This window comes from Sparus aurata, chromosome 10 (assembly GCF_900880675.1).
Source record: "Sparus aurata chromosome 10, fSpaAur1.1, whole genome shotgun sequence".
Lineage (NCBI taxonomy): Eukaryota > Metazoa > Chordata > Actinopteri > Spariformes > Sparidae > Sparus > Sparus aurata.
The window spans coordinates 17,977,492-18,003,315 of NC_044196.1; the positions used below are offsets into that span (position 1 = coordinate 17,977,492).

General features: G+C 39.8%; 3 protein-coding genes across 18 annotated transcripts; 1 reads left to right on the forward strand and 2 right to left on the reverse strand.

Moving 5' to 3' along the window:
• Nucleotides 1–1,030: 1,030 nt before the first annotated feature.
• Nucleotides 1,031–13,850, reverse strand: LOC115589236 (nucleolin-like). Of its 12 annotated transcripts, XM_030430046.1 has the most exons (5): nt 13,839–13,850; nt 13,709–13,720; nt 9,674–9,685; nt 9,465–9,555; nt 1,031–1,510 (listed from the first exon to the last, which is right to left on the reverse strand). In XM_030430046.1, the coding sequence occupies exons 4-5, from the start codon at nt 9,550–9,552 to the stop codon at nt 1,053–1,055; spliced, it is 546 nt and encodes a 181-aa protein (XP_030285906.1). In that variant the 5' UTR covers nt 9,553–9,555; nt 9,674–9,685; nt 13,709–13,720; nt 13,839–13,850; the 3' UTR covers nt 1,031–1,052. The 12 variants fall into 12 exon arrangements, with proteins under 12 accessions (XP_030285906.1, XP_030285903.1, XP_030285901.1 ...); XM_030430043.1 differs by lacking the exon at nt 13,839–13,850 and having other exon boundaries at nt 9,674–9,686; nt 13,698–13,720; XM_030430041.1 differs by lacking the exon at nt 13,839–13,850 and having other exon boundaries at nt 9,674–9,689; nt 13,698–13,720.
• Nucleotides 4,538–19,263, reverse strand: LOC115589235 (nucleolin-like). Of its 5 annotated transcripts, none has more exons than XR_003985498.1 (5): nt 19,119–19,263; nt 18,910–19,000; nt 18,205–18,723; nt 8,520–8,561; nt 4,538–4,635 (listed from the first exon to the last, which is right to left on the reverse strand). XR_003985498.1 is itself a non-coding variant. In XM_030430036.1 (5 exons), the coding sequence occupies exons 2-4, from the start codon at nt 18,995–18,997 to the stop codon at nt 18,233–18,235; spliced, it is 546 nt and encodes a 181-aa protein (XP_030285896.1). In that variant the 5' UTR covers nt 18,998–19,000; nt 19,119–19,262; the 3' UTR covers nt 17,623–17,693; nt 18,205–18,232. The 5 variants fall into 5 exon arrangements, 3 of the variants coding, with proteins under 3 accessions (XP_030285895.1, XP_030285896.1, XP_030285894.1); XR_003985497.1 differs by lacking the exon at nt 4,538–4,635 and adding an exon at nt 18,052–18,094 and having other exon boundaries at nt 8,425–8,561; XM_030430036.1 differs by lacking the exons at nt 4,538–4,635; nt 8,520–8,561 and adding an exon at nt 17,623–17,693 and having other exon boundaries at nt 18,205–18,589; nt 18,623–18,723; nt 19,119–19,262.
• Nucleotides 6,143–15,600, forward strand: LOC115589234 (nucleolin-like). Its single transcript, XM_030430033.1, has 5 exons — nt 6,143–6,160; nt 13,710–13,720; nt 13,839–13,929; nt 14,155–14,806; nt 15,461–15,600. The coding sequence occupies exons 3-4, from the start codon at nt 13,842–13,844 to the stop codon at nt 14,766–14,768; spliced, it is 702 nt and encodes a 233-aa protein (XP_030285893.1). The 5' UTR covers nt 6,143–6,160; nt 13,710–13,720; nt 13,839–13,841; the 3' UTR covers nt 14,769–14,806; nt 15,461–15,600.
• Nucleotides 19,264–25,824: the final 6,561 nt, after the last annotated feature.

The window sequence follows — 25,824 nt, forward strand, 5'->3', positions numbered from 1 at the left end:
CTGGAGAAGTAAACTACGTTTCATTACATATAAGAACCTACTGACGTGACTGTGTTTGTTTTCCAGTTAATTGCCAGAGTCCAAGCATTTCCATGGAAACAGAGATTGCACTTTCAAAAAGTTTTTTTTGTTTTTGTTTTTTATTGTGAGAGCTAAATGGCCCACAACATGAGCACATTGTGTTTTTATTTAGTTGGTAATAGGTGTAGATCACAGAATTACAAGAGAGGGTGTGCTTTAATGTAATTTCAGGCAATTTGGTGATGGAACTTGCACGTCAGATGCACTGGCTCTCCTTTAATGTAGCTTAATAAGGACACTGAGACAAATATTAGTTTCATCATGTCAGGAGCTTTTATTTGATCTCTTGACTGTAGTACATCACCTTAGTTGGCTATAGTGCTGTAATGCTGTTTATTGTATATCATGTGGTCATCATGTCGACACCCGTGGAGTTGAAGATGAGGTGTGTGACAGCTGTAGAGGAAGAGCAGATTTAAACACACATTAGTATACAGACGACAATGTATAAGCTTAAATGTTCACTTATTTCTGTGAGATGTTCAGTCAGATCCTAATTCTGTCTTAATTTACATTTGAGCAGATAAACAGATGTTTATGTACTTATGGCTACAAAATAAATGAAAGTTAATATAATAGCTAGTTCTGAGAAAATATATGTTAATCATTGAGTGAGGAACACTTAAGCATCATGCTGCCAACTTAAATATTTCTCTTACAAGAAAAAAAAAACAACATTAAAAAATTGACTAATTCACTAACTATCATTCACTCGCACATTTTTTAAAAAATGTGCCTTGTTATCTCTTTTTGCTCGTATAAACAACAAAAATGCATGTAAAAAATATGACAGAGAAAGCATTTTGATGAGATGACGATCCAACTCAGATCGAAAAGTCTTTTAGAGTATATTTCAGAGTATATTTCATGCAGTTTTTCACGCACAAATTATTGGAAAAGTATGAGAAGAAATGATGTATACTTGTGACTTACAGGCAAGGTGTTGTGAGGGATTCAGCTATTTCAGGTTTTTACTTAACAGGCCTAGGCTCAACCTCATCTTTCTTGGGCTCATCTTTCTTGGAATCTTCATCCATCTCGGGCTCATCATCTTGGGAATCCTCGTCCATGTCGGGCTCATCATCTTGGGAATCCTCGTCCATGTCCGGCTCATCATCTTCAGAATCCTCGTCCATGTCGGGCTCATCGTCTTCAGAATCCTCGTCCATGTCGGGCTCATCGTCTTCAGAATCCTCGTCCATGTTGGGCTCATCGTCTTCGGAATCCTCATCCATGTCGGGCTCATCGTCTTCAGAATCCTCGTCCATGTTGGGCTCTTCATTTTCGGTGCCATCCTCCACGGTGGCCTCATTATCTTCTAAGTCATCCTCCATGTTGGGCTCCTTCACTTCAGTGGCGTCCTGCTCTGGCTCCTTCACTCCGGCCAGATTTGGCTTTGGCACATCAGCTTTAACCTCATCATTGATGGCTTGATCCATTGAGAAAGGATACTCAAACAGTTATTCATTTAGTCAAAGAACTTATGCTGTTTCTTAATCCCTATAGAGAAATCACACAAATCATCAAAGCATATGATATATGGTGCATATACTCCTTGATACATGACATCAGAGTTTATCATCTAGTTACCTTTGGGTTTAGCAGAATCATTTGCTGATGGTGCGGCAATGATCACAGCCACAAAAGCACAGGCCAGCAGGAGAATCTGGATCTTCATTATCTGAAAGGAAACATCAAAATGTACAAAAATACTGTGAAATGGTCCGTGAGTAGTTAGCAACAGATGCTGTTCAGTCTGTGGGTCTGAATAAAGAGTAAAACAAAGGTGCTGTATTTACCTTCAGTTTTCAGTAGCTCTCAGGTCCACAGAACTTCAACTCAAGTCAGGAGTGTTTTGACTTTCCAACTGATGCACCTTCAATATATATGTACTTCTGAGCTAAGAATGTTTGTTCATCAACAAAGCTCATCCAATGAAAAGTCACCACATGTTTTGCTGGTCTGTGACAAACATGCTCTAAGGCAAATGTCATTGTGTTTGTATTTTATAAAAGTACCAGCAGTCATTCGCACAAAGATGCTGCAATATCAGTATTGAGATGTTAAGTCAAAAATATTGTGATATTTGATTTTGTCGCCTAGTTGCAACTTTTATGAAGTCCTTCTGAGGAGAGGTCAAAATATTCAGATATATATCATGTATTGTGATATAGACCAAAAATTTGGCAAATTTTGTCTTGACTTTGTCAGATTCAGTTCATGACAACAACTGTAAAGTCTCATCCTGAGGCCTTCAAATACTGACATTAACTCCGAGTAGCCAACCCAAGGTTTTTAGCATATGACAATAAACTATTCTGTGTCAAGGAGCATCAATCAAAGATAGTGTTTGGAAAAAAAGCCACTTCATAACGAGTCTGTAGGTGTGTGTTCTGATCAGATTTGATGGACATCGGCTGGGCAATAGAAGCAACATAACTTGGTGCACAGAGTTACATGACATCACTTTTTTCCAAAGGAGCCACACACGTCAAACCAGTACAAAGCTCAACCAATGAAAAGTTTCCACGTGTTTTGCTGGTCTGTGACAAACATGCTCCAGGGCAAATGTCACTCTGTTCATATTTTGCGAAAGTACCAGTTGTCATCCCTACAATATTGTTGCAGTATCAATCTCAAGGTATTTGGTGAAAAATATTGTGACATTTGATTTTAATTGAAATTATACAAACATTGGTTTCACAACTTTAAAAGAATCCTACTTGCGATTACAGCGAGGATGCACAACTATGATTTGGTAAAAGTGTCTGTCAAAATACTGCATTACCAACTGAAGTCCAAAGTTAAAGGTCCAATTTGTAAGATTAATGGATTTCTGAGTATCATTCCCAAATTGTCGAACACTGATGCTTTGGAATTGTAGGTCTGGTCGGCTGCCACCCCAAAGTGTCACTAGTTGATGAGTATTTTTGTTGGACAAAATGACCCAAAATGACTCTGAGGTAAATACACATCACCAAAAGTGAATCTCCTATCATAAACCTGTTTCTTCTCCAAACATCTCTCTGGAGGGACATGCTTCTGGTCACATATCCCACAGGGATTACTCACTATGTTTGCTCACTGTGTGGCTCACGTGAAATCCATTCAAAATGTCCTGGCCAAAGACTAATGAAAATAGTCAAATTTAAGAGACGGCTCTCTTCAGAGAACACATCACCAATAGCACTAAAGATATGTGGCCGGTGATTCAAAATGTCACAGCCTACATAAGGAGGAGCGCCCCAATCATGTTTGAGGCCACATGAGCTACACACATTTTATGCTTGCTTCGATCTACTCAACAGCTAACCACAGCAGATGTGAGAAGACTCACATCTGTCAATAAGCAAACTCATGTCATTACTGACATTTTTACTAACAACTTCCCTGCCAGCCTGAACCCTCACCTGTATGCTTTCAGAACCAGCAGATCCACAGAGGATGCCATATCCACTGCCCTCCACTCAGTTTTCACACAACTTGAAAATAAAAGCAGCTACATCAGAATGCTGTTTGTTGACTTTAGCTCAGCATTGAATACAAGCTCACCCATGAGGCTCATTGGAAAACTTCAGACACTGGGCTTGACTGCTACTCTTTGCAAATGGATATTTAGACTTCCTCACATGTAGAACCCAGAAGGTACAGATTGGCAGCCAGACCTTCTTTACTCTAGCACTCAGCACTGGAGCCATCCAGGGCTATGTGCTCCCCCACCTACTGTTTACACTGTACACCCATGATTGCGCTCCCAGGCATCAAGAGAACTTTAAAGTGAAGTACACGGATGACACCACCATCGTTGGCCACATTACAAACAAGGATGAGAGTTCCTATCGGGAGGAAATCAACTATCATGCAGACTGGTGCACAGAGAACAATCAACTGTTCAACATCGGCAAAAAACCACGGAGCTGATTGTTGATTTTTAAAAAATGGACTCAAAGACACACTTCCCTGTCTACATCAGTGGAGCTGAGGTGGAACAGTTTTAGTTCCTAGGAATCACGTGCAAATGCTTGATTGCAGTAGTTGCCGCCAAAGGGTGGCACAACCAGTCATTAGGTTTAGGGGGCAATCACTTTTTCACACAGGGCCAGGAAATCGTCATTTAAAAACTGTATTTTGTATTTTCTAAGGTCATCTTTGTCTAATATCAAAATTTCTTTGATGATCTGAAAAATGCAAGTGTGACAAAAAAGCAATAACAAAATAATTCTGTAAGGGAGCAAATACTTTTTCACAGCACTGTATATGTTTAATTTAATGGACACCTTTTAGAATACATTTTGGATTAATTTCAGGGTTGTGGGAATCAAAATATAGCAAAGATACAGAAAATGCTACCTTTTAGGGTAGCAGATGTAAAAGTACTGCACAGTATAATTACACAGAAAAACAGTTATTGAGTGAAAAGCACAAGAAAATACAAATGATGACACTCTGGCAAATATTTCATTTCGGCATGTGAAAAGCTTTTATTTGATCCCATCACTGTAAGACATCGCCTCAGCTGGTTTTAATGCGTTAGCATGTCGTGGTGGTCATCATGTCGACACCCGTGATGCTGAATATCACTTCGGAAGGCTGCGGAGGGAGAGCAGATACAGATACCGGTGAGTATATAGACTACAAGGCATGAGCTTAAATGTTACCTTGCATTATGGTAAGTCCGAATTTTCTATGGCACGTTCAGTCAGATCCTAACTCTGTCTCAATTTACATTTGAGCAGATAAACAGATGTTTATGTACTTATCGCTACAAAAATAAATGAAAGCTAATTAAATAGCTAGTTCTGAGAAAAGATATGTTGATCATTGAGTGAGGAACACTTACGCATCATGCTGCCAATTTAAACATTTCTCTTACAAGATTAAAAAAGATAAGTAGAAAGAAGCAAATTCAAATTTACTGATTACAGAAGTTGACTACAGGTTAAAAGAAAAAACAACATTAAAAAACTGAAGACTTCACTTACTTTGATAAGAGCCTCAGTAAAACACCTATAGTGTTCTCAGGCTCATCTTTCTTGGGCTCATCATCTTCGGAATCCTCGTCCATGTCGGGCTCATCATCTTCGGTATCCTCATCCATGTCGGGCTCATCAGCTTCGGAATCCTCGTCCATGTTGGGTTTATCATCCTCAGAATCCTCCTCCATGTTGACCTCATCATCTTCTAAGTCGTCCTCCATGTTGGGCTCCTTCACCCCAGCAGCGTCCAGATTTGACTTTGGCACATCAGCTTTAACCTCATCATGGATGGCTGTTAGAAAGACATGTAATTGCATTCATTGAGAATGGACAGATACTCAAACAGTTGTCCATTTAGTCAAAGAACGTATCCCGTTTTGTAATACTTTATAGAGAAATCACACAAAGCATCAATGCATACTACACATGAAGCGACGCCTGTGAGCTATTTCAGAGAGTCAACTCGAGCTGCACTGATACACTAGTGATATGCTTCACTCTCCAGACCATCTTGCAAATGCACCCTCTCTATGGAGCGGGCTATTTAAGCTACAAAATTTCCCTTCTCTTCTTCTAGCTCGTCAATTTCGCTGAGCATCGCTGCCTGCTCCTTCAGCCCCACCACCACCCCAGCATCCACCTGCAGGCTCTGTGGGGGGGGAATATATTTAATCATCACTCCCGTATATCTTATGTAAACATATCTGTGGGGAGTGATGAGGTCAGAGCCTAGATGCCAAACTCTAACTATGTTCTGCTTTGTAATAAACATTTCAAACGTGAGTTGTCTGACTGAAATGTAGTGCACATACCCCTTGATACATGACATCAGAGTTTATCATCTAGTTACCTTTGGGTTTAGCAGAATCATCTGCTGTTGGTGCGGCACTGATCGCAGCCACAAAAGCACAGGCCAGCAGGAGAATCTGGATCTTCATTTTCTGAAAGGAAACATCAAAATGTACAAAAATACTGTGAAATGGTCCGTGAGTAGTTAGCAACAGATGCTGTTCAGTCTGTGGGTCTGAATAAAGAGTAAAACAAAGGTGCTGTATTTACCTTCAGTTTTCAGTAGCTCTCAGGTCCACAGAACTTCAACTCAAGTCAGGAATGTTTTGACTTTCCAACTGATGCACCTTCAATATATATGTACTTCTGAGCTAAGAATGTTTGTTCAGTACAAAGCTCATCCAATGAAAAGTCACCACGTTATGCTGGTCTGTGAAAAAAATGATCCAATGCAAATGTCATTGTGTTTGTATTTCATAAAAGTACCAACAGTCATTCGCACAAAGATGCTGCAATATCAATGTGATATTGTGATATTTGATTTTGTCGCCCAGTCGCACCTTTTATGAAGTCCTTCTGAGGTGAGGTCAACATATTCAGATATATATCATGTATTGTGATATAGACCAAAAATTTGGCAAATTTTGTCTTGACTTTGATCAGATTCAGTTCACGACAACAACATAGCCAGTGGTCAGGACATTAAAAAATGCTGATCAATTAAATGTAATGTTTGTATATTTGTGTATATCATTTCAAAACCAAAGCGAATCGATTTCCCATGTTATTTAAATTATTGCAAGATCAGGCTTAAGTTATTTGTTTTTTTATTTATCTCCATGTCCCCTACGATAAAGGATCACAATGTAACTCCCTGGACGAAGACAGTTGATTGTGAAGTCTTATCCCGAGGCCTTCAAATACTGACATTAACTCCAAGTAGCCAACCCAAGGTTTTTAGTATTTGACAATAAACTATCCTGTGTCGGGAAGCAACAATCAAAGATAGTGTTTGGAAAAAAAAACCTACTTCATAGGGAGTCTGTAGGCGTTTGTTCCAATCAGATTTGATGGACATCGGCTGGGTAATAGAAGCAACATAACCTGGTGCACAGAGTTACGTGACACAGCCTACATAAGGAGGAGCGCTCAATCATGTTTGAGGCCACATGAGCTACACACATTTTATGCTTGCTTATTTCTCAACAAAGACATAAAGTATACTTTGCCTCAGGAGGACAGGATGCTGTTACTAACCACAGCGGATGTGAGAAGACTCACATCTGCCAATCAGCAAGCTCATGTTATTACTGACATTTTTAACATGTCACTCTCAAAGGAGACTGTCCCGACCTTCCTCAGGACAGCCACCATACTCCCTGTACCGAAGAAGTCTGCAGTGTCTACTCTTAATGACTACTGTCCTGTGGCTCTCACCCCCACCCTGATGAAGTGCTGTGAGAAACTGGTTCTCCAACTTATCAAAGACAACTTCCCTGCCAGCCTGAACCCTCACCTGTATGCTTTCAGAACCAGCAGATCCACAGAGGATGCCATATCCACTGCCCTCCACTCAGTTTTCACACAACTTTAAAATAAAAGCAGCTACATCAGAATGCTGTTTGTTGACTTTAGCTCAGCATTGAATACAAGCTCACCCATGAGGCTGATTGGAAAACTTCAGACACTGGGCTTGACTGCTATTCTTTGCAAATGGATATTTAGACTTCCTCACAAGTAGAACCCAGAAAGTATGGATTGGCAGCCAGACCTCCTTTACTCTAGCACTCAGCCCTGGAGCCCCCCGGGCTGTGTGTGCACCTCCCTACTGTTTACACTGTACACCCACGATTGCACTCCCAGGCATCAAGAGAACTTTATAGTGAAGTACACGGATGACACCACCATCGTTGGCAACATTACAAACAAGGATGAGAGTTCCTATCGGGAGGAAATCAACAATCATGCAGACTGGTGCACAGAGAGCAACGTTCAACAGCGGCAAAAACCACAGAGCCGATTGTTGATTTTTACAAAATGGAATCAAAGACACACTTCCCTGTCTACATCAGTGGAGCTGAGGTGGAACAGTTTTAGTTCCTAGGAATCACGTGTAAATGCTTGATTGCAGTAGTTGCTGCCAAAGGGTGGCACAACCAGTTATTAGATTTAGGGGGCAATCACTTTTTCACACAGGGCCAGGTTGGTTTGGATAGTTTATTTCCCTTAATAAATGAAATTGTCATTTAAAAACTGTATTTTGTATTTTCTCAGGTAATCTATATCTGATAATGACATTTCTTTGATGATCTGAAACATGCAAGTGTGACAAAAAAGCAAAAACAAAATAAATCTGTAAGGGGGCAAATACTTTTTCACAGCACTGTATATGTTTAATTTAATGGACACCTTTTAGAATACATTTTGGATAAATTTCAGGGTTGTGGGAATCAAAATATAGCGAAGCCACAGAAAATGCTACATTTTAGGGGTTTTGGATGTAATAATACTCACACAGACAAACACACAAAAAAGTAAAAAACACAAGAAAATACTAATAATGACACTCAGGCAAATATTTCATTTCAGCCCGTAAAAAGCATTTATTTGATCCCATCACTGTAAGACATAGCCTCAGCTGGTTTTAATACGTTATCATGATGTGGTTATCATGTCGACACCCGTGATGCTGAAGATTAGATGTTAGTCAGAGAGCTGACTACTTGACTACTATCATTCACTCACTCACATGCACAATTTTTTTCAATTTGCTGTGTTATCTCTTTTTGCTCCTATAGTACAAAGAATTTACGTACAATTTAAGGCGTGCAGATATTCACACAAGACATATAGGTGCAAGGTTAAGAAGTATCAGTGTCGAAAGTAATGGCTGCAAACTGACTTCAAAGAACAAAATGTGTGTAAAAAGATATTACAGAGAAAGCATTTTGACCAGATGACGATCCAACTCAGATCCAAAAGTCTTTTAGAGTATATTTTGTGTCCGGCATGCAGTTTTTCATGCATAAATTATTGGAAAGGTATGAGAAGAAATTATGTATACTTGTGACTTATAGGCAAGGTGTTGTGAGGGATTCAGCTATTTCAGGTGTTTACTTAAGAGGCTTAGGCTCAGCCTCATCTTTCTTGGGCTCATCTTTCTTCTCGGACTCATCATCTTCAGAATCCTCGTCCATGTCGGGCTCATCATCTTCGGAATCCTCGTCCATGTCGGGCTCATCATCCTCGGAATCCTCATCCATGTCGGGCTCATCATCCTCGGAATCCTTGTCCATGTCGGGCTCATCATCTTCGGGATCCTCGTCCATGTCGGGCTCATCATCTTCTAAGTCGTCCTCCATGTTGGGCTCATTCACTCCGGAGGCATCCAGATTTGGCTTTGGCACATCAGCTTTAACCTCATCATTGATGGCTGTTAGAAAGACATGTAATTGCATCAATTGAGAAAGGACAGATACTCAAACAGTTGTCCATTTAGTCAAAGAACTTATCCCGTTTTACAATTCTTTATAGAGAAATCACACAAAGCATCAATGCATATGATATATGGTGCATATACTCCTTGATACATGACATCAGAGTTTATCATCTAGTTACCTTTGGGTTTAGCAGAATCATCTGCTGATGGTGTGGCATTGATCGCAGCCACAAAAGCACAGGCCAGCAGGAGAATCTGGATCTTCATTTTCTGAAAGGAAACATCAAAATGTACAAAAATACTGTGAAATGGTCCGTGAGTAGTTAGCAACCGATGCTGTTCAGTCTGTGGGTCTGAATAAAGAGTAAAACAAAGGTGCTGTATTTACCTTCAGTTTTCAGTAGCTCTCAGGTCCACAGAACTTCAGCTCAAGTCAGGAATGTTTTGACTTTCCAACTGATGCACCTTCAATATATATGTACTTCTAAGCTAAGAATGTTTGTTCATCAACAAAGCTCATCCAATGAAAAGTCACCACATGTTTTGCTGGTCTGTGACAAACATGCTCTAAGGCAAATGTCATTGTGTTTGTATTTTATAAAAGTACCAACAGTCTTTCGCACAAAGATGCTGCAATATCAGTATTGAGGTCTTTGGTCGAAAATATTGTGATATTTAATTTTGTCGCCCACTCGCACCTTTCATGAAGTCCTTCTGAGATGTCAACATATTCAGATATATACCATATATTGTGATATAGACCGAAAATTTGGCAAATCTTGTCTTGACTTTGATCAGATTCAGTTCATGACAACAACATAGCCAGTGTTCACGACATTAAAAAATGCTGATGAATCAAATGTTATGTTTGTATATTTATGTATATCATTTCAAAACCAGGGTGAATCTATTTCCCAAGTTATATCAATTATTGCAAGACCAGGCTTAAGTTATTTGTTTTTTTATTTATCTCCATGTCCCACATGATAAGGATCACAATGTAACTCCCTGGACGAAGATAGTTAATTTGTTAAGTTTCATCCTGAGGCCTTCAAATACTGACGTTAACCCCGAGCGGCCAACCCAAGGTTTTTAGTATTTGACAATAAACTACCTTGTGTCAAGAAGTAACAATCAAAGATAGTGTTTGGAAAAAAAGCCACTTCATAAGGAGTCTGTAGGTGTGTGTTTCGATCAGATTTGATGGACATCGGCTGGGTAATAGAAGCAACATAACCTGGTGCACAGAGTTACGTGACATCACCTTTTTTCCAAAGGAGCCACACGTGTCAACCCAGTAACAAAGCTTATACAGTACAAAGCTCATCCAATGAAAAGTTTCCACGTGTTTTGCTAGTCTGTGACAAACATGCTCCAGGGCAAATGTCAATGTGTTTGTATTTCATAAAAGTACCAACAGTCATTTGCACAAAGATGCTACAGTATCGATATTGAGGTCTTCGGTCAAAAATACTGTGTTATTTGATTTTGTCGCCCAGTCGCACCTTTTATGAAGTCCTTCTGAGGTGAGGTCAAAATATTCAGATATATATCATGTATTGTGATATAGACCAAAAATTTGGCAAATTTTGTCTTGACTTTGATCAGATTCAGTTCACGACAACAACATAGCCAGTGGTCAGGACATTAAAAAATGCTGACGAATTAAATGTAATGTTGTATATTTGTGTATATCATTTCAAATCCAGGGTGAATCTATTTCCCAAGTTATTTCAATTATTGCAAGACCAGGCTTAAGGTTTTTTTTTTAAAGTTATTCATCTCCACGTACCCTATGTTAAAGGATCAAAATGTAACTCCCTGGAGGAAGACAGTTGATTGTGAAGTCTCATCCCCAGGCCTTCAAATACTGACATTAACTTTGAATAGCCAACCCAAGGTTTTTAGCATTTGACAATAAACTATCCTGTGTCAGGAAGCAACAATCAAAGATAGTGTTTTGAAAAAACTACTTAGTAAGGAGTCTGTAGGTGTGTGTTCCAATCAGATTTGATGGACATCGGCTGGGTAATAGAAGCAACATAACTTGGTGCACAGAGTTACGTGACATCACTTTTTTCCAAAGGAGCCACACACATCAGACCAGTAACAAAGCTTATACAGTACAAAGCTCATCCAATGAAAAGTTTCCACGTGTTTTGCTGGTCTGCGACAAACATGCTCCAGGGCAAATGTCACTGTGTTTGTATTTTGCGAAAGTACCAGTAGTCATCCCTACAATATTGTTGCAATATCAATCTCAAGGTATTTGGTGAGAAATATCGTGACATTTTATTTTAATTGAAATTATACAAACATTGGTTTTACAGCAAGAATCCTACTCCAACAATTGCTATAACAGGGAGGATGCACACCTATGATTTGGTAAAAGTGTCTGTCAAAATACTGCATTACCAAGTGAAGTCCAAAGATAAAGGTCCACTTTGTAAGATTAATGGATTTCTGGGTATCATTCCCAAATTGTCAAACACTGATGCTTTGGAATTGTAGGTCTGGTTCGGCTGCCACCCCAAAGTGTCAGTAGTCGATGAGCTCGGAATGAGACTTAAAAGTCAACTCTTTTACACAGTGGACCTTTCATTAGTTTTTTTTTGTTTTGTTTTTTACTGTCGTCTGGGTGAGCTGTATCTTCAAAGTACTTTTGTTGGACAAAATGACCCAAAATGACTGTGAGTTAAATACACATCACCAAAAGTGAATCTCCTATCATAAACCTGATTCTTCTCCAAACATCTCTCTGGAGGGACAAGCTTCTGGTCACATATGCCACAGGGATTACTCACTATGTTTACTCACTGTGTGACTCATGTGAAATCCATTCAAAATATACTAGACAAAGACTAATGAAAGTACTCAAATTTAGGAGAGGGCGCTCTCCAGAAGACACATCACGACCCTTAGCACTAAAGATATGTGGCAGGTGATTCAAAATGTCACAGCCTACATAAGGAGGAGCGCTCAGTCATGTTTGAGGCCACATGAGCTACACACATTTTATGCTTGCTTTGATCTCTCAACAAAGACGTAAAGTATGCTCTGCCTCAGGAGGACAGGACGCTGTTAGTAACCACAGCGGATGTGAGAAGACTCACATCTGCCAATCAGCAAGCTCATGTTATTACTGACATTTTTAACATGTCACTCTCAAAGGAGACTGTCCCCACCTTCCTCAGGACAGCCACCATACTCCCTGTACCGAAAAAGTCTGCAGTGTCTGCTCTTAATGACTACCAAATCATAGTTGTGCATCCTCCCTGTAATAGCAATTGTTGGAGTTGGATTCTTTTAAAGCTGTAAAACCAATGTGTGTATAATTTCAATTAAAATCAAATGTCACGATATTTCTCACCAAATACCTTGAAATGGATACTGCAACAATATTGTAGGGATAACTACAAAATATGAACACAGTGACATTTGCCCTGGAGCATGTTTGTCACAGACCAGCAAAACACGTGGAAACTTTTCATTGGATGAGCTTTGTACTGTATAAGCTTTGTTACTGGTTTGACACTTGTGGCTCCTTTGGAAAAAAGTGATGTCACGTAACTCTGTGCACCAAGTTATGTTGCTTCTATTACCCAGCCGATGTCCATCAAATCTGATTTGAACACACACCTACAGACTCCTTATGAAGTGGCTTTTTTTTCCAAACACTATCTTTGATTGTTGCTTCCTGACACAGGATAGTTTATTGTCAAATGCTAAAAACCTTGGGTTGGCTGCTCGGAGTTAATGTCAGTATTTGAAGGCCTGGGGATGAGTCTTCACAATTAACTGTCTTCCTCCAGGGAGTTACATTTTGATGCTTTAACACAGGGTACATGGAGATGAATAACTTTTAAAAAAACCTTAAGCCTGGTCTTGCAATAATTAAAATAACTTGGGAAATAGATTCACCCTGGTTTTGAAATTATATACACAAATATACAACATTACATTTAATTCATCAGCATGTTTTAATGTCGTGAACACTGGCTATGTTGTTGTCGTGAACTGAATCTGACAAAAGTCAAGACAAAATTTGCCAAATTTTTGGTCTTTATCACAATACATGATATATATCTGAATATTTTGACCTCACCTCAGAAGGACTTCATAAAAGGTGCGACTGGGCGACAAAATCAAATAACACAGTATTTTTGACCAAAGACCTCAATATCGATATTGCAGCATATTTGTGCGAATGACTGTTGGTACCTTTATAAAATACAAACACAATGACATTTGCCTTAGAGCATGTTTGTCACAGACCAGCAAAACATGTGGTGACTTTTCATTGGATGAGCTTTGTACTGAACAAACATTCTTAGCTCAGAAGTACATATATATTGAAGGTGCATCAGTTGGAAAGTCAAAATATTCCTGACTTGAGTTGAAGTTCTGTGGACCTGAGAGCTACTGAAAACTGAAGGTAAATACAGCACCTTTGTTTTACTCTTTATTCAGACCCACAGACTGAACAGCATCTGTTGCTAACTACTCACGGACCATTTCACAGTATTTTTGTACGTTTTGATGTTTCCTTTCAGAAAATGAAGATCCAGATTCTCCTGCTGGCCTGTGCTTTTGTGGCTGCGATCAATGCCGCACCAACAGCAGATGATTCTGCTAAACCCAAAGGTAACTAGATGATAAACTCTGATGTCATGTATCAAGGAGTATATGCACTACATGTGTCGTATGCATTGATGCAATGTCACCTATGTATGTAGATGTCAGGTTATCAATGCTTTGTGTGATTTCTCTATAAAGAATTACGAAAAGGGATAAGTTCTTTGACTAAATGGACAACTGTTTGAGTATCTGTCCTTTCTCAATGGATGCAATTACATGTCTTTCTAACAGCTATCAATGATGAGGTTAAAGCTGATGTGCTAAAGCCAAATCTGGATGCCGCCGGAGTGAATGAGCCCAACATGGAGGACGACTTAGAAGATGATGAGCCCGACATGGACGAAGATGCAGAAGATGATGAGCCCGTAATGGACGAGGATGCCGAAGATGATGAGCCCGACATGGACAAGGATGCCGAAGATGATGAGCCCGACATGGACAAGGATGCCGAAGATGATGAGCCCAACATGGACAAGGATTCCGAAGATGATGAGCCCGACATGGACGAGGATTCCGAAGATGATGAGCCCGATATGGACGAGGATTCTGAAGATGATGAGCCCGACATGGACAAGGATGCCGAAGATGATGAGCCCGACATGGATAAGGATGCCGAAGATGATGAGCCCAACATGGACGAGGATTCCGAAGATGATGAGCCCGACATGGACAAGGATGCCGAAGATGATGAGCCCGACATGGACAAGGATGCCGAAGATGATGAGCCCAACATGGACGAGGATTCTGAAGATGATGAGTCCGAGAAGAATGAGGATCCCAAGAAAGATGAGCCCAAGAAAGATGAGCCCAAGAAAGATGAGGCTGAGCCTAAGCCTCTTAAGTAAACATCTGAAATAGCTGAATCCCTCACAACACCTTGCCTGTAAGTCACAAGTATACATCATTTCTTCTCATACCTTTCCAATAATTTATGCATGAAAAACTGCATGCCGGACACAAAATATACTCTAAAAGACTTTTGGATCTGAGTTGGATCGTCATCTGGTCAAAATGCTTTCTCTGTCATATCTTTTTACACACATTTTGTTGTTTGAAGTCAGTTTGCAGCCATTACTTTCGACACTGATACGTCTTAACCTTGCACTTATATGTCATGTGTGAATACCTGCATAAATTCTTTGTACTATAGGAGCAAAAAGAGATAAAACAGAAAATCAAGAAAATTGTGCATGTGAGTGAGGGAATGATAGTAGTAAAGAAGTCATCTATTTAACTACTTAAATACTTCTGTAATCATTCAATTCCCAATTTGTTTCTTTCTATTTATCTTTTTTAATCTTGTAAGAGAAATATTTAAATTGGCAGCATGATGCTTAAGTGTTCCTCACTCAATGTTCAACGTACTGATGAGTACATAAACAGATATTTATCTGTTAAAATGCAAATTGAGACAGAATTAGGATCTGACTGAACATCCCACCGAAAACTTGGACTTACCATGATGCAAGGTAACATTTAAGCTCATGCCTTGTAGTCTATATCCTCACCTGTGTCTGTATCTGCTCTTCCTCCGCAGCTCTCTGACTAACATCTGATCTTCAGCATCACAGGTGTCGACATGATGACCACCACGACATGATTGCACATTAAAACCAACTGAGGCGATGTCTTACAGTGATGGGATCAAATAAAAGCTTTTCACGTGCTGAAATGAAATATTTGCCTGAGTGTCATTATTAGTATTTTCTTGTGCTTTTTACTCATTAAATGTTTTTCAGTGCAAGTATTATTACATCCAAAACCCCTAAAAGGTAGCATTTTCTGTGTATTTGCTATATTTTGATTCCCACAACCCTGAAATTAATCCAAAATGTATTCTAAAAGGTGTCCATTAAATTAAACATATACAGTGCTGTGAAAAAGTATTTGCCCCCTTACAGATTTATTTTGTTTTTGCTTTTTTGTCACACTTGCATGTTTCAGATCATCAAAGACATTTCATTATCAGACATAGATAACCTGAGAAAATACAAAATACAGTTTTTAAATGACAATTTCATTTATTAAGGGAAATAAACTATCCAAACCAACCCGGTCCTGTGTGAAAAAGTGATTGCCCCCTAAATCTAATAACTGGTTGTGCCACCCTTTGGCAGCAACTACTGCAATCAAGCATTTACACGTGATTCCTAGGAACTAAAACTGTTCCACCTCAGCTCCACTGATGTAGACAGGGAAGTGTGTCTTTGATTCTATTTTTCAAAATCAACAATCAGCGCCATGATTTTTGCCGATGTTTGCCAATGTTGAACGTTCTCTGTGCACCAGTCTGCATGATTGTTGATTCCCTCCCAATAGGAACTCTCATCCTTGTTTGTAATGTGGCCAACGATGGTGGTGTCATCTGTGTACTTCACTATAAAGTGATGTCTGGGAGCGCAATTGTGCGTACAGTGTAAACAGTAGGAGGGAGCACATAGCCCTGGATGGCTCCGTGCTGAGTGCTAGAATACAGGAGGTCTGGCTGCCAATCCGTACTTTCTGGGTTCTACTTGTGAGGAAGTCTAAATATCCATTGCAAAAAGTGGCAGTCAAGCCCAGTGTCTGAAGTTTTCCAATCAGCCTCATGGGTGAGCTTGTATTCAATGCTGAGCTAAAGTCAACAAACAGCATTCTGATGTAGCTGCTTTTATTTTAAAGTGGTGTGAAAACTGAGTGGAGGGCAGTGGATATGGCATCCTCTGTGGATCTGCTGGTTCTGAAAGCATACAGGTGAGGGTTCAGGCGGGCCTAGGTTAAGGTCAGTGTTCATGATTCAACAATAAGAAAGAGACTGGGCAAAGATGGCCTCCATGGGAGAGTTCCAAGGAGAAAACCACTACTGACCAAAAAGAACACAAAGGCCTGTCTAACATTTGCCAAAAAACATCTTGATGATCACGACTTGTGGGAAAATACTCTGTGGACGGACGAGACAAGAGTAGAACTTTCTGGAAGGTGCGCGTCCCGTTAAAATTAACTCAGCAATTCAGAAAAAGAACATCATACCAACAGCTTTGCTGCTTCAGGACCTGGATGACTTGCTGTAATTGATTAATTTCACGCTCAAAAATCCTCCAATGTGGCTGAATTAAAACAATTCTGCAAAGATTAGTGGGCCAAAATTCCTCCACAGTGATGTAAAAGACTCATTGCCAGTTATCGCAAATGCTTGATTGCAGTTGTTGCCTCCAAAGGGTGGCACAACCAGTTATTAGGTTTAGGGGGCAATCGTTTTTTCACACAGGGCCAGGTTGGTTTGGATAGTTTATTTCCCTTAATAAATGAAATTGTCATTTAAAAAACTGTATTTTATATTTTCTCAGGTAATCTATGTCTGATAATGAAATGTCTTTGATGATCTGAAACATGCAAATGTGACAAAAAAGCAAAAACAAAATAAATCTGTAAGGGGGCAAATACTTTTTCACAGCACTCAATATGTTAAATTTAATGGACACCTTTTAGAATACATTTTGGATCAATTTCAGGGTTGTGGGAATCAAAATATAGCAAAGGTACAGAAAATGCTACCTTTAAGGGGTTTTGGATGTGATAATACTCACACAGACAAACACACAAAAAAGTAAAAAACACAAGAAAATACTAATAATGACACTCAGGCAAATATTTCATTTCAGCACTTGAAAAGCTTTTATTTGATCCCATCACTGTAAGACATAGCCTCAGTTGGTTTTAATGCATCATCATGTCGTGGTGGTCATCATGTCGACACCCGTGATGCTGAAGATTAGATGTTAGTCAGAGAGCTGCGGAGGAAGAGCAGATACAGACACAGGTGAGTATATAGACTACAAGGCATGAGCTTAAATGTTACCTTGCATCATGGTAAGTCCAAGTTTTCGGCGGGATGTTCAGTCAGATCCTAACTCTGTTTCAATTTACATTTGAGCAGATAAATATCTGTTTATGTACTTATCAGTACGTTGATCATTGAGTGAGGAACACTTAAGCATCATGCTGCCAATTTAAATATTTCTCTTACAAGATTAAAAAAGATAAATAGAAAGAAACAAATTGGGAATAGACTGATTACAGAAGTATACTACAGGTTAAAAGAAAAAACAACATAAAAAAACTGACTACTACTATCATTCACTCACTCACATGCACAATTTTTGTTGATTTTCCGGGTTATCTCTTTTTGCTCCTATAATACAAAGAATTTCTGTACAATTTAAGGCCTGCGGGTATTCACACATGACATATAAGTGCAAGGTTAAGAAGTATCAGTGGCAAAAGTAATGGCTGCAAACTTACTTGTGAGGGATTCAGCTTTTTCAGGTGTTTACTGAAGAGGCTTAGGCTCAGCCTTATCTTTCTTGGGCTCATCTTTCTTGGGCTCATCTTTCTTGGGCTCATCTTTCTTGGGCTCATCTTTCTTAGGCTCATCTTTCTTGGGATCCTCATCCTTCTCGGGCTCATCTTCTTCGGCATCCTCGTCCATGTCGGGCTCGTCTTCTTCGGCATCCTCGTCCATGTCGGGCTCGTCTTCTTCGGCATTCTCGTCCATGTCGGGCTCGTCTTCTTCGGCATCCTCGTCCATTTCGGGCTCATCTTCTTCGGCATCCTCGTCCATTTCGGGCTCATCTTCTTCGGCATCCTCGTCCATGTTGGGCTCATCATCTTCGGCATCCTCGTCCATGTTGGGCTCATCATCTTCGGCATCCTCGTCCATGTTGGGCTCCTTCACTCCAGTGGCGTCCTGCTCTGGCACCTTCACTCCGGCGGCATCCAGATTTGGCTTTGGCACATCAGCTTTAACCTCATCATTGATGGCTGTTAGAAAGACATGTAATTGAATTCACTGAGAAGGACAGATACTCAAACAGTTGTCCATTTAGTCAAAGAACTTATCCCGTTTTGCAATTCTTTATGGAGAAATCACACAAAGCATCAATGCATACGACACATGTAGTGCACATACCCCTTGATACATGACATCAGAGTTTATCATCTAGTTACCTTTGGGTTTAGCAGAATCATCTGCTGATGGTGCGGCAATGATCGCAGCCACAAAAGCACAGGCCAGCAGGAGAATCTGGATCTTCATTTTCTGAAAGGAAACATCCAAACGTACAAAAATACTGTGAAATGGTCCGTGAGTAGTTAGTAACAGATGCTGTTCAGTCTGTGGGTCTGAATAAAGAGTAAAACAAAGGTGTTGTATTTACCTTCGGTTTTCAGTAGCTCTCAGGTCCACAGAACTTCAACTCAAGTCAGGAGTGTTTTGACTTTCCAACTGATGCACCTTCAATATATATGTACTTCTGAGCTAAGAATGTTTGTTCATTAACAAAGCTCATCCAATGAAAAGTCACCACATGTTTTGCTGGTCTGTGACAAACATGCTCCAAGGCAAATGATGTAGGGCACATCCACCTTTCAAGCAGAGACACGTAGTGACACCAAGGATCAACTTAACAACTGTATTTTATTTCATTCATAGTCACTATTCGTTTTAAAGACTGATCAGATGGAAATTAGCTTTGGAAGTCCCTCTGTGAATGCACGAGAAAGCCTGCTGACATTTACTGTATAGCCTGGGCTTTTGATTGAGTACTAAATCACACAATAATGTGAGAGGCTGAGGACATTAAACATTTCCTTTTTATCTTTTGGAAAAAATGTATCTCGTCATAATCCGGCAATTAAATCAGGACTTGCTAACTTTCAGACATGCTTATGCTGTTACGCGGCAGCAGTTGGTACAACTATGGCTACGAACGTGACAATTTTTTGACTTATAAAAGCTAATAACTTGTTTTCAACTCTTACTGCTTTTGTCCAATGCTCTGAGGCAAACTGACTGATCTGGTTTCAAATGATGACGTGGAAGGTGGACAGAGTGTCTGGAGTAATCATCCTGCATTGGGATTCTTAATAAAGATTAGTTGCTCAATTGAAAACATTTTTGAAGTGACTCATTTCACCTATATAAATGAATTTTACTGACCAGATTGAAAAAAGTGTGTGTTCATATGTATAAAAATTAAATATATAAATATGTCACTCCTAGCGACAAAGAGCAAGTAAAAGAGAGTAAATCTGTTGGGTTATTCAGAGCACCACCCTGTCTTGTTTCATGAAAACTTCAAATAACAGCCCTCGATAAAGGCGATAACAGTGGACTGAATGTTGAATTTAGGTCAAAAATAGCCTTTCAAAGTCATAGCATAGGCTTCATTGTACTTTTCTCACTAAAACCCTAAGACGACTACACTGCCTCAATATTTACAAAAGTTGCAAAGCGGAGTTTTATAGGACAGTCAAGTTGTCATTAGTAGTTGATCCCAGAGATGACGATAGGATGGAGACGGAAGCCTCAACATTGATCATTGCTTGCTGTTCAACTCTCATCCTGAAACCCATCAGACTGAGACCGTGCCCACTAAGTCGGAGGGTAACAGAAACACATCAGGGGAGCACTTAAAACCTGTGGCTACCCAAACTGGACGGACAAGAAACTTGGGAGGATCTTTAATAAACATCATATCCCGGTTCACTCTTAACCTACCAGAAGCTTGTCCATCCTGAGGACTAAACACCCAGGCATAAGCAGAGTAATGTAGTTTATGCTGCTCAGTGCAGCCAGGATGACCACCTGGATGACTGAGAACCTTCATCAACGAGAGTGGATGCTGATTTTAAAGTACTGGGGCCTTTCCCAGTTTCAGTGAAAGCCATGTGAACAGTTTGAATCAGCTTCAACTTTCAAAACGCCTAATGTAGCATAGCACTGTGGTTAAATTAGGATGTGACTTATGTGTTTATATCAACAGTGAATTGTGTTCACAAGTGCTCTCTTCTTTCTATCGAGGGAAGCGACCACCATTATTAATGTGGTACTTGCCAGCATTACTCAAGGAAATACCAGCGTTACATCAGACTCAGCAACAGCTTCGACGCTGATGTCAAAGTTACATCTAAAGTTGTACCAAACATGTTTTCATGGACACAAAACCGGTTTCTGCCACTGAGTTTCTACAAATTTACACATCATCACTGTATGTTCTTTGTCCAGGACATGCCTGGAGCTGAATTTAAACATTTCTGGTGTTTGTTTTTGACTCGTGGCTCCACCGCTGGATGACACGTAAGCCAATGTGTCACTCATATGAATGAAGGAAGTATTAAGATCCTCTACTTAAAGGTCATATTGATAACATTTTTATGGAGATAAATCAATAAAAAAAAATAATAATACATCGACATCTCTTTACCCTGAAAACATTATTATGCTTGGGAATCAATGACTCTAAAATGTTGTCAGGTCCAAAATATATGTTTTGTGTGTTGGTTCCAGCTTCTAACAAGGTTTGTGAGCCAGTAGTATAAACTTGTATCATGTGGTAACTGTCTCGTCAGCGTCAAGAGGCTTGGTAGATGCCGCTTTGTGGAAAAACATAAAAAAAATAAGAATGGCTAAGTTCTGCTGTATGCGCCTTGCCGACTGCACTGCCCTAATGTTAGCTAGATCCTGTTAGCAATGTTAAATGCAAGATTTCTAGCTAATATCTGCAGTGTAAGTTGGCATTGGCAATGTCTGCTGGTGCTCAAACTGACAACCGCTTAAGAAGGGGGCAGGTGATTTGGATGACGTGGATGCACTGGAAAGGAGGAGATGGAACGGCACATTTAGTGGCTGAATGTTATCAATAACACCTTTGAGTAAAATCCCTACTACAACATGGTAAGAATACTCTGTACACGGTCCGGCATTGAAAATGTTATTAAAGTATAATAATAATAGTATAATCAGGAATATATACATAAATTGAGTTCTGAAACTACAAAATGTCTGAATGATACTGGTATTTGTTCTGTAGTAAGATTGTTACTGGACTTTACTGCTGTAGTTGGCTGAGGTTGACTAAAATCTTTGGTTTAGGATGTTTTTTTATAATGCATTAATCTGCTGATTTGTATGGAAGCCCTAAACAGTCACGGGTGAGACATTATTTCCTCTGCTTTCCTTTCCTGTGACAACTTTACTTTACCTGTTAATTGATGTTATTTTTTTGTGTCATTATTACAGAATAACAACTGTTTTCTCGAGATGACAAGACAATTCATCATGAGGAAACAAATTCATAAGATTAATAAAAGTAGATCCTCTGTGCGGTGGGATTGTCAGAGTGAACCAGGTGAAGTTGATATGAGGGTATTGACACTGACCACCGTGAGAGATTGGTATAAGAATCATACTATAATGTAGTGCTTGTTTTCACATGGACTTTTTTAGAATGAGACACTTGTGAGGAGTCGCTGGCTATATGGTGTGTGGTCTGTGACAGACATAAAACAGCATATACGCAGCTACAAGCCCATTCTGCGCGGAGACAGGGCAGATTGAGATAGTGGCAAGGCCGTCAAAAACAAGCTTTTCCACCTCGCTTTTCACATATTTGTCTTTCAACTGTCAGCCGTGTCCTGAGGTGATGGCAAACCGACTGACGTGTCACTCAGAAAACATTTTTCAAAGTGTATTTGATCTGCGTTTGCATCGAGAGAACGGTTTCAGACAAACGCTCCAAGGCATCTTACATATTCATTAAGACGACCTGTGCCAGAATTAGTTTTCGATTCAGGGAAATTATAACAGAATTAGACAATTAGACAGATTGACACAATTTCAAGTTGATGATAATATAATAATGATGAATCTTCTTATTGATAGTTTTTTTTACCCTGCACATTGCACCCTTGCACAGTCACATTTATCATATATTGCCCACTCACACACAAGGACAGGTACTATATGTAGTACGTTTATTTTTATTCCAATAGTTATTATATTTTCATTCAAATTGTTATTTTATCATTTGCTACTCACTTCCCTCTGTACTGCTGTGTCACCTGTGATTTTCTCCCAAGGGGGATTAATCAAGCAACATCTTATCTTATATTGTCTTGTATTTAAATGCACTCACGTGAACTGGTAACAAACGTGTTTTTATTCACAACGGTTTCGACTAATTTGTCTCTGCTAATTTACAAAACGTTACATATCTTTATTCCAGGATATGCCCGGAGCTCAGTTGAAACATCTCAGCTGATGTTTGTTTTAGACCAGTGGCTCCGGTACTGGATGAGACAGGAGATGACGTGTCACTCCCAGTGGTGAGGGAATTATTTTGACCCTTAACTTCAGTAAAAGTTGGGATAACACACTGTCATAATACACTGCTGCATTGAAAATGTTCCTTAAATGTCAAATTTGGGAGGTTTAATCAGGAAACTACACTGAAAAAGCAGGATCTTACTTTCGGAGTTGGCTGAGGTGGAGCTGATTTTCAATATGACTGCAACTTCTGATCGTCTTTGTTATGCATTAATCTGCATACTTTCTTCTCTGTTAATCAATTGAGTATTTGTTTTGTAAAAAAAATTGCTGTCACAAATAGCAAAAGCCCAATGTGACACCCTCACAATGTGTGTTTGCTTCAACAGCTAAAACTCTGGTCATAACACAAAGTCTCTACGCACTTTGGTTTTTAAACACTCTGTTCACCGCACCTTATATTTTATCTTGCACTACAGTTACTCTGCTTATCTATACACTTTTATACATTTTGTACATTTTTGTATATTACTTTTTTCTATTGCTATTTAACATGTCTAGGTTGTTCCTCTTATTTCATAAGAGTATTTAGTAACCGAAGCTGTCAGATGATTGTAGTTAGGGTTTGGTGTCATTTGAATGACAATTGGTGTCAACATTTGTTCCAATTATGTTGTTTCAAGTTTTTTTTTTTAAATGTACGATCCACCACACACAGACGTGCAATAAAAAAAACAGTGAATGTCAAACTACATTATTGAACCTCTGGTGATTTGAGCCCTGACTGATAACCGGCCTTCCTGTTACACCAGGGCAGCAGCAGCAGCGACGCCTTGTGGTAGGCAGATGGTATTACAACCCAAAACCCCACACTCAAAATGCTGGAACTAAAGTGTATCCAGTGGCAGTGGCACAACACCCAACTGCAACCAGATAGAGTCAATGCATGAAAGATAGATGTAAACGCTTGCGTTGTGCCGGTGCTGGCCGAGGCTGACGCGCTCGGGCACGGAGACCCCAAGGCGTCAACCACGGTCCACTCGTTCACCTTGATGCCATGCAAATACATGTAGCCTTTGTGTGCACTTGTTCATTTTTGTGTCATGTTTAGTTACCAAGCACTTGTCATTAAGTACTCAGTACTAATTTGGGACGTTTACTGTCTTACAGCAGTGGTTTTAAAGGCTACGACAATGTAGTGAGTGGAAAAAAATGTCAGGAAGTGGCACAGGAAGCAATCCACTTATCGCTTTATTTCAGGATATAAAGCTTCAGATCTAACACGGTCCAGTGCAATGAAGCTTACGCCTGCAGTATGTGTTAATGTAACTCCATTTTAATTTGCTTAACTCGTTTTTGAATATTTTAAACTTTAAAAATAAGTTTTGCTGTAGGACCATTGTAATGGATTGGATGACGTTGTACAGGTGAACCTAATACAAATATTGTGTGTATATATATATATAATATATATTATACATATTTCATCTTCTTTAATATCACTGTAAAGGTACCTATAAGAGACATAATGGAATAATAAATACTTAAAACCAGATTCAGTTTCTTCATCTTTCCCGTATTTGACTCATTCTGGTTTAACTGGTCATAAAAAAAGTCTTCACAGACTGAACAACTGGCCATAATCATGACACAAAAGTCCCCTTCTGTCTATCAAGCAGGCCTAGTCGCTATATAAATACTGTGAATGTATCAAAATGCTCACTCCCCGGAAGAACTGCACCAGCCTGAAATATTTGCACTTTACTTTGGTATTCGTCAGGATGCACAGAATGGGGCCCAAAAGTGAGCGTTTAATGACAAAAGCCAAAATCCCAAACTCCAAAGGACCAATCACGACAGCTAAACAAAGTACCACCAAAAAAGCAAAGTACAAATCAGGAACGAAAAGCCAGAAAAACACCACGAGGCGACACAGGAGCAGACGCAGGGAAGCTTAACAGACGAACTGACACGGACAGCAGGGCCGTTGAGATCCTGTCTCGGCCCTCCAAGGGGTAAAGTTTGGGCCCCCCAGTTCTAAAGTCCGTCAGAACACATCCAAAGTAAACACCTCCTGCCCTCATGAAAGTTTCAAACACATTTCCTAATCATTGCTGCACAGTTTGGGTTTGTTTGTATGTGTCTACATTTGAACTTCCTCGTGATTTATTCCTATATTCTTAACTGAACTGTGCTTATGAGTCTGTTCTTTGCTGATGCGATGACGTTTGAGAAAATGGAGAGCAGACGATGTGACAAACACAATGCGTTTCTGCGGCCACTTTAGTTGAGGAGAGAGGATGAAACTTACATTCAGAGATGCTAAAATATGTATGTTTTTCATACTATGTTTGATATAATGATGTGTGATTGGGGGGGGGGGTCGCTATATGGAGAGCTGTTTACCGTTAAGTTGGCAACTTTTCCCCCTTTGTGCGCAACATTACCGACGGCACTTGAAGGCAGCACTCCCAGGAGCCGAGCCGAGCCGAAAAAGAAAAGAGGCACTGCGCATGCTCAGAGCATCTTCCACCCGGCCCGTGCAGCAGAGCGGATGCTGATGCGTAGAAACCCATCTTTTCCACCGCATTTTTTTTTTTTTTTTTTTTTTTTTTTGTCGAACAAATGACTGGGGTTGAACAGAGTGTGTGAGAACCTTTTACAGGTTATCTCGCTGTCGTCTTCCTCCTCCTCCTCCTCCTTCTCCTCCTCATATGGTTAGGAGAAGGGGGGAGGGGACACCTTGGGGAGGAGGAGGGAGTGGGGGTGGATCCTTATCAATAGGTTGCCTCAGATGATCCAGTTCAAACTAGTTC